This window comes from Passer domesticus, chromosome 2, assembly GCF_036417665.1.
Source record: "Passer domesticus isolate bPasDom1 chromosome 2, bPasDom1.hap1, whole genome shotgun sequence".
Lineage (NCBI taxonomy): Eukaryota > Metazoa > Chordata > Aves > Passeriformes > Passeridae > Passer > Passer domesticus.
This window is the reverse complement of record NC_087475.1, coordinates 9,303,694-9,311,736: the sequence shown is the minus strand read 5'-3', so window position 1 is coordinate 9,311,736 and position 8,043 is coordinate 9,303,694. Positions and strand designations below refer to the sequence as shown.

Genomic DNA, 8,043 nt, shown 5'->3' with positions numbered 1-8,043 from the left:
ACTGTGGTGTGCATACAGCTGAACATGCAAGACAAGATTTTTAGCCCTAACAACATCCATACTGTTGTACCTCCTGTTTAGCTGCATAATTATGAGATGAGCACTCATCACTGCCTGTCTGCCAGCCAAATGAAGCTTCTTTTTTCTTTTTTTTTCTTTTAATTTTCCTTTTCCTGCCCTCCCAATGACCCTACTTTTTTTGACTTGTTTTCTCCTTATTTGCTTTCACTTAACGATTGATCGTTCCCCCTTTTCTGCTGGCTCATCACTCAGAAACACAAAGTTCAGACTACAAGAAAGATATTTCTCTTTCTGGTAGATATTCCATACACCAACACATTGCCGCCCAGAAAAGTATGTTCCTGGGAAGTAAAATGTCTGAAACTTCAGTATTGGCTTACAGGGAACAAACAGAGGATGAACACAGCAGGATTTCTACCATCCATAACCCCAGGACTGGGAAGGAGGCATCAGTCTCCACTAATCCTTATATGCTGAGCTGTGTAAGTCAGATGGCAGTAAAGACCAAATAGTAAAGTTTAATCAGCTCACAAAGTACTGTAGTTCTTTCTCTTTAAAAGGTGATGGCTATAGTTCAAACTCAAATCTGCAAAAAGTCTGTCATTGAGTCATTTTTGTTCATGTTACAGCAGTGGCCCACAAAGCAAACTCATCTCAGCTCTTTTCATTTAGGGCTTCTTAGCACGAGGCATTCTGAACATTTTTGTTCAGTTGCTTGGACTCTAAAGACAAGACATTCATCCTAATTCTTGAAAATAGCCCTAAGCACTATGTCATGACACAAATTTGCACTTAGAGAAACACATCTGGTACAGATAGGTATGTATATTATTTCCTAATGAATGATTGTATTTTAAATATTTTTTAGAATATGTGAACAGTGCTTTGGGAGGTGAATATTTTAATCCTGCTAAGTGTAAAGATTTGTATTAATCCTTCTCTGTAAAACAAAGGAGAAAGAAAATTCAAGATCAAGACAAGTAAAATTTCTTAAATATGTCCTAAAATATTCTTCTATGCACTAGGCTCCTCTGTGATTAAAGCTGTATATCTGAGCACTCTCCAGTTCTCCAAACTAGTGGATATACAATCTGTGAGACTACAACGCTCTTTGCTCATTAGCATTTTATCTCTGAATTGCATTGCATTAATAAATACTTGTCCAACATGGAATACTGACTACCAGGAAAAAGGTAACATGGAGGAACTTAAATTTCCCACAGGGCAGATGGATATGAAGGGAGAAGGTAGAAATTTATGGCAGGGTAAAATTTGAAACATTTTTGTAATGGCCACCATTTGGATTAGACAGAGGATTGTAGTGTCAAATGGGCTTCCAGCAGAGTGAGATGGAGAAGTTTGGGGTTTTTTAGAGCACTAATTTATCATATAGCTGTACTTGTGAGTGGTGTATAGCTATTTCCCTTATACATATGTAAGAGAATGAAAAGGGTATGCTACCAACATCATAACCAAGCATTCATATTTTACAGTGCCAGCTGGGACTGTATGAATATTTTATGAACTGAAAAGGTAGTTTGGGTTCACTTGGCACAGTTCCCATGGCAGATGATTGGGAGCTGGCCTCAATTTGAGCTGTAAGGTTTGCAGTGAGTGAGAAAGGAATCGAAGGCAGTAGGTGTGTTCTTCCACGAACGCTGCTGCAGAACCTGCCTTGAAAATTCTCACTGAGGCTGCCAAGTTTATATAAAATACCTTAAAACTAATTGACATAATGACTCAAACTCATGTTTTCTGCCAGTAGGTCAGCTGCAGGTGTGCTAAGGCCCTAATTCCAGCCAAAGAATTTATTTATTTTACCAGGAATAAGCAGCAATGATGATGCTTGCCATTGCTTCATAACTTGTGCAAGGGTGGGGAGTAAACAATCCTTTAAGAGACAACAAGCACTGGCCCAAATCTGAATCAGCTCTATTAATCAAGTAATGGAAAGCAAACTGTATTTCCATTTTTCAGTGGTCTAAAATTGATTTGCAGTATTTTCATTGTTTGGCCACTTCAGTGAGAAATGAATCATTTGAAAAACATGAGTGATTAGAAACTTTCAGCTAGCTTTCAATTAATAGAGAACAGGAATATGGCAAAAATTTTCTTTTCTATTTTTCAGGTGAGTTATTTCATATATATATATTGTTTTTTTCTTCTGCTGTTGAATTTGATCATTCTGATGACTTTCTCCATAGGATGCAGAACTCTCCTTGAAGAAGAAATATTAATTCATCTCCCTTATACAGAATAAAAAGAACAGCAATGGTTCAGCTTATGCCTGTGAGCAGAAAAAAATGTGCTGCATTCTCTAAGAGGTGAAGAGAACAATGTCTAAAGGAATTATCCTGTAGCAATTAAATAATTGTAAAAGATGTGAAAATTATTATTTGATCTTGGTTCTTTTGTTTACCTTTGTCTCATTTTTCAAACGGGTTGCTGCATTTATTCAGTATCACAGAAATTTTAAACAGCCAGTTTGCAGATGGGTGTATGTGTTTGACAAACATGATAAATAAAATTTATATAAAATATAAAATTTACATTATAAATTTATAAATAAATTTTTAAAGTTCATTTATAGTTCTAATTTTCAATCTTTGCATTCCTTGCAATAAATACACAAACTATAAGTGTGACATCTCATTCTTTGGTTGCTTCAGCCATTACTCAGTGATGTTAAAAAAGTTAAATATGCAACTGAAAGTGATAGATTTATATCTTATTTGAAAAAGCTCAATGCCAAGTCAGAGGAATTCAAATAAGCCCTAGTTTGACTTGCAAAAAATAAAATATTGCTTTCATATGTCTCAATAGTATTTTACTTTTAATTTAGAGATATTATTGCTCTTTATCATGGGAAATTAAAATATAATAAAATCACAGCAAGATTTCAGAATATTTTTCACCTGAGCAGCTGTCAGATCCTGTGAGGGAAATCCCAGGCCTCCTGCTCTGGGATAACAAAATGTTGAATCTGCAGAGGGCAGGCCTGGATTTCCTCCTCTGGGACAGCTGATGTTGAGGATACCCCTGGACTCAACTAAGGCAAAACAATGCCAAACGAGAAATTAGAAAGCTTTAGCTATGGAAGCAGCAATTTAAGCTTTTAAACCTCGTGGTGGGTTGAACAGTCCATGTCAGCAACAACTTAAAATTTCTGAACAGCCTGCAGCATCATCGAGCCAAACTCCATTGAACAGCCGGTAGCAGCAGCACATTGAAGTTTTAAGGAAAGGAAGAAATGAAGAAGGAAAGATCTGAAAATTAGAGGTAAAGGATCCATGCCACCACCCAGGGTTCCAGCACCATCTCTGGTGCAGTTCCTGTGGATGGTGGGTGCACACACAGCCCCCTCAGTTGTGCTATTTACAGAACAGTCCTTGTGCAGAAACATTTTCTTATTCTCAAACTTTTCAGAACAGAGCAGGGTTTTCTCATAGTTTCAATTCCCCTGTCAGAAACACAACTGCAATGCTCTCCAAATCTGGTTTTAGAAATAGTTACCCAAGATAAGGAGGGTGGTCTCCAAAAAGCAGTATCCTGCCTCCAAGATCCTCTATCCTAACATCACCTTACCTTGTTGGCATAGTAACATTCCTTTTCTCCTCTGCCCAGTGTTTGAGACATGAACTCTTTCAGGTTTACATTAACTCTTTCAGGATTTCAGCCTCTCACAGCAGATCTCCTCCTTAGGATGAAAACCATATCCTACTCTCCCTACCCTGTAACTGAGAAGTTGCCACAGACACTGAAGGCACACAGCAGACCAGTGGCTAAGGCAAGAACTGAGATGAGATTCTCTGATTTGTGAATCTGTGTCCCAGCCACCTGATTTGTTAACTTTTGTTCCAGGAGTAAATATTCAATCTTTCTTATGTGCAGTACAATCTAGGAAGCTACAAGCAGAGGGCTGAAACCTGTTGTTTTAGGCACTCTGACAACACAAGCCAAAAATAAAGTATAGCAGGGTGAAATTGAAGATGGAAGAGCAGTGCACAGCAGCATATTTGTTTCTGAGGGCATTTTTCTTTCATTTGTCACATATCCTGACAATACTACAGCTTTAAGATTAATTTGACAGACTTAAAGTTTGTTTGGACAAATTTTGGTTGATGAAGTAACAACTTTGAAAGTAATCAGCAGCCACACAGAAGACACACAATGGTTTGGGGTTTTTTTGACTTAGGAAGATATATGGAAAATTACTGGAGTTGTCAAATGAAAATCAAGTAAAGATTTACATTGAGCCTAGTTATCACATTAGAATGCTACAATAAAATCACAGACTCAAAGAATTGTTTAGGTTGAAAAAACCCCTAAGATCCAGCTGTTAACCCAGGACTGCCAAGCCGAGCTCTAAACTATGTCCCTAAGCGAAATATCTACATGTATTTTATTTACCTTCAGGGATGGTGACTCAGCCTTTTCCATAGGCTCTTCCTGTTCTAATGCTTGACAACACTTTTGGTGAAGATAATTTTCCTGATATCCCATCTAAACCTCCCCTAGCACAACTTGAAGCCATTTCATTTTGTCCAGTCGCTGTTACTTTGGAGAAGATACCACATCCCACCTGCCTAAAGCCTCCTTGTAGCTAATTGCAGGGAGTGACAAGGACTGTCCCAAGTCCCTGTTTCTCCAGGTTAGACATCCCCAGCTCCATCAGTGGCTGCTCTGGAATGGCCTGTCCAGGGAGGTGGTGGAGTCATCATCCCTGGATGTGTTTTTAAAAAGATTGGATATGTCACTCGGTTCCATACTTTAGTTGAGATGTTAGGGCACAGGTTGGACTCGATGTTGAAGGTCTCTTCCAACCTGGTGATTTTGTGAATTCTCATAAAACAGGACTGGCCCCAAGGCTGAGCCCTTGGGAACACCCCTGGTGTCCGTCCCCAGCTGGATGTGGCTCCATTCCCCATCCCTCTCTGGGCCTGGCCCCACAGCCAGTGTTTCACCCAGCAAGGAGCACACCCATCCAAGCCATGAGCCACCTCCAGGAGAATGTTGTGTGAAATGGTGTCTAAGGCTTTACTAAATTCCAGGGAATCAGGACCCACAAACTCCCTCTCATCTGCAAGGTCATCTTGTCCTGGGAGGAGATCAGGGTAGTGTAGCAGGCCTTATATTAAATACTTCAGATCTTCCTTCTCCTCCTTTGTCACTGCTTCTCACCATTCATTAAAGGCTGGAGATTCTCCTGAGCCCTCCTTTTGTTACTAAGGTGCTTATGGAAACAGTTTTTATCATCTTTTAGGGCTCTTTTAGGGCCAAATTAACTTCCAGTTAGGCTTTGGCCGTTCTGATTTTCCCCCTGCACAATCCCATGAAAGCTGCGCAGTGCTCCTGATTGGCTGCCCCTTCTTCAAAGGTCATAAACTCCCTGATTCTATCTGAATTCCACCTGAGTTCCATCCAGGGCCCAGCTGGCAACGCAGGGTGTGGCCATGGAACCCCCGGTGTCTGTGACATCAGGGGGACAGGTCCCCAGACACCGCTGGCTGCAGGGCCGGCACCGCAGTGCGGCTGAGGCAGCGGTGAGGGCGGCAGGCAGGGGCAAGGCCGGGCTGAGCCAGGGCCAGGCCAGGAGCACAAGCAGGGCTGGGGACAGGGGACAAGGGCTGTGGGGAACACCTCGGGCGGGGACAGTGCTACCACTGGGGCGAGTGCCCTGTCCCACGGCCCTGTGCTTCCTGGCCCTGCTGCCCTATCCACCCTCTCCCTGCTACCCGACCCCACTGAGCCCCTTCTCTCCCTCCTCCTCCTCCAGGCCATGGCTGGAAAGATCACCAAAATCCTGCTGGTGCTGGCCATCCTCCAGTACGGGCTGAGGGCGGATGCCCAGGCAGTGAAGGCCACGGAAAATGTTCTGACACAACATGAGGAACAGTGCAACCAAGAGATGACTTGGCTGGTGAGAAAGATTGTAAATCACCCAAGTGACTGGGCAGCTGGGGGTAACTCCTGGTTAGCCTGTGAATAGCAGGGCAGTGATTCTCTAGCATGGGTTGAGTTTAACAGTGCCTCTGCCCAGGGGTTGTTTCCTGCCTGCTCCTCATCTCTGTTTTCCAGTTCAGGGACCTGGGTACATGGAGAACAACTGGCCTTACCTAAAGACTGAGACAAAGAAGGCATTAAATATCTCAGTCTATTCCTCATTCTATCTCACTATATTTCACCCCCATCCAGTAAAGGATGGAGATTCTTCTGAGCCCTCCCTTTGTTGCTAATGAATTTATAGAAACATTTTTATTCTCTTACATAGCAGTTAATATATAACCAGATTAAGTTCTGTTTGGGCTTTGGCCCTTCTGATTTTCTCCCTGCACAACCTCACCACAGCTGTGCAGTGTTCGTGAGTGGCTGCCCCTTCTTCCAAAGGTAATAAAGTCTCTGGCTCCATGTCAGTTCCATCCAAAACTCCAGCTGGCTGGGCAGGGTGTTGCTGTGGGGCTCTGGTGTCTCTGACCTGAGCGGAGGGGGACACGTCCCTAGATACCCCATGTGGCAATGTCACTGCTCGAGGCAGCAGTGAGTGGGGCAGGCTGGGGGAAGGCTGGGTTGAGGGACAGACAAGAAGCACCAGCACCTAGGGGAACTTTCAAAGCTGGGGAAGGGGTGCAGGGGCTGTGGAGATAGTTTTGCGAAGGGCAGGCACAGAGGGGCACAGGGCTGCCAGCTACAGCCAGTGCCTGTGGGGATATGCCCCCACCCCCAAGGAGTACCCCAACCTTCTCCTGCCTGCCTCCAGGCTCCTGCACCCCCTTTCCCACCCATCCCTGGGTCCTCCATCTCCTACCCCTAGTGCCCCAGCCACCACCTCTCCATCACCCAGCCCCGTTGAGCCCCTTGTCTCCCTCCTCCTCCAGGCCATGGCTGGAAGCATCACCAAAGCCCTGATGGTGGCCAGCCTCTTCCAATACGCACTGAACGTGGATCTCCCAGCAGTGAAGGTGACGGAAGAGCTCCTGAGGCAGCACGAGGAGCAGCGCAGCCAGGAGATGGCCAAGCTGCAGGAGATGGAGCGGATGATACAGCAGCAGAGCAGACCCACTCAGGAAAGCGTGCTCCACTCAATCTGCCAGCAGTGGTGGTTCTGGAACTGTGTTGAAATGATCCTCACGCTCTTTGGGATCTACTGGCTGCCCAGTCAGAAGAGAGCAGGTACTGGCAGTGCCCAGGAGCAGATGGAGGAGGACAAGCCCTTGGATAAGGTAGGGACCTCCACTGTTTGCCTTCCCACAAACAACGTTCTGACAGCTGCATCCAGCCATGGGAGCTGGCAGCGCCTACAAAGTCCTGAGCACCTGCAAGGACAACATCACTGACTACCCTGAGACCAACAACTGTGCACTTTTTCCACCAGAGCTGGGCACTGGGCAAGATCTGCTGATACCACTGCAGCCATGAAGAGCAGCAGCCACAGAATGTGCCGTGCTTCCTCCTCTCCCACATGAGGAGGCAGAGTCCAAATTCCTGCTTCCTTCACAGCCTCTGCAAATGGTCCCAGTTGTGATGCTCCCCCTGTCAGGAGATGCAGAAGTCATTTCCCCCTTGTCCATCTGTTAATAAAATTGTTGATTTGCTTTGAGAAATCCTATGTCTGTGAGGGTCTAGCCAAGACTGTGTTGGGGGATGGCTCCCACCTCCCCTTTGTAACACAGGGATGAAGTTTGTGCTCCCACGGATGTTTGCAGTGGTCACACTTGTGCTTAGACACTTGGCACCTCCCTGTCTTCTCTCATCCTGGGGTTCTTGCTGTCTCCTCCTCCCAGCATCCTTTCCCATGCCTTGGAATACCTCTGAAATTGCTTCAAAAGATTCTACTGAAATCAGCAGTTCCCTTATAGGGTCTTTTCCTCAAGCTGTTCTTTATAGGATGGTTGTTCCATAAAGTGGAACACCCAAAAGCCTGCAGAGGCCATTGTGTCACCTATTTCTGATCATCAGATCTTGACCCACAGCTGAAGCCTCAGCCACCTCGGGACACAGTTTGATGGGTGCTGGGACACAGCC

General features: G+C 44.7%; 1 protein-coding gene across 2 annotated transcripts; it reads left to right on the top strand.

The window, feature by feature from the left end:
- Positions 1–5,250: 5,250 nt before the first annotated feature.
- On the top strand, positions 5,251–7,622 carry LOC135293336 (uncharacterized). Of its 2 annotated transcripts, none has more exons than XM_064407365.1 (5): positions 5,251–5,398; positions 5,798–5,941; positions 6,370–6,408; positions 6,897–7,241; positions 7,394–7,622. In XM_064407365.1, exons 2-5 carry the CDS (start codon positions 5,801–5,803, stop codon positions 7,418–7,420), a joined length of 552 nt encoding a protein of 183 aa, XP_064263435.1. In that variant the 5' UTR covers positions 5,251–5,398; positions 5,798–5,800; the 3' UTR covers positions 7,421–7,622. The 2 variants fall into 2 exon arrangements, with proteins under 2 accessions (XP_064263435.1, XP_064263434.1); XM_064407364.1 differs by lacking the exon at positions 5,251–5,398 and adding an exon at positions 5,460–5,564.
- Positions 7,623–8,043: the final 421 nt, after the last annotated feature.

What these genes read in the sequence shown, in the direction of transcription:
- LOC135293336 (XM_064407364.1), top strand. Translation starts at nt 5,475, where the DNA reads ATGGAACCCCCGGTGTCTGTGACATCAGGGGGACAGGTCCCCAGACAC. An exon ending in ACCAAGAGATGACTTGGCTG is followed by an intron (nt 5,942 to 6,369) that starts GTGAGAAAGATT and finishes ACCTCACCACAG; the next exon opens with CTGTGCAGTGTTCGTGAGTG. An exon ending in AGGACAAGCCCTTGGATAAG is followed by an intron (nt 7,242 to 7,393) that starts GTAGGGACCTCC and finishes TTTTTCCACCAG; the next exon opens with AGCTGGGCACTGGGCAAGAT.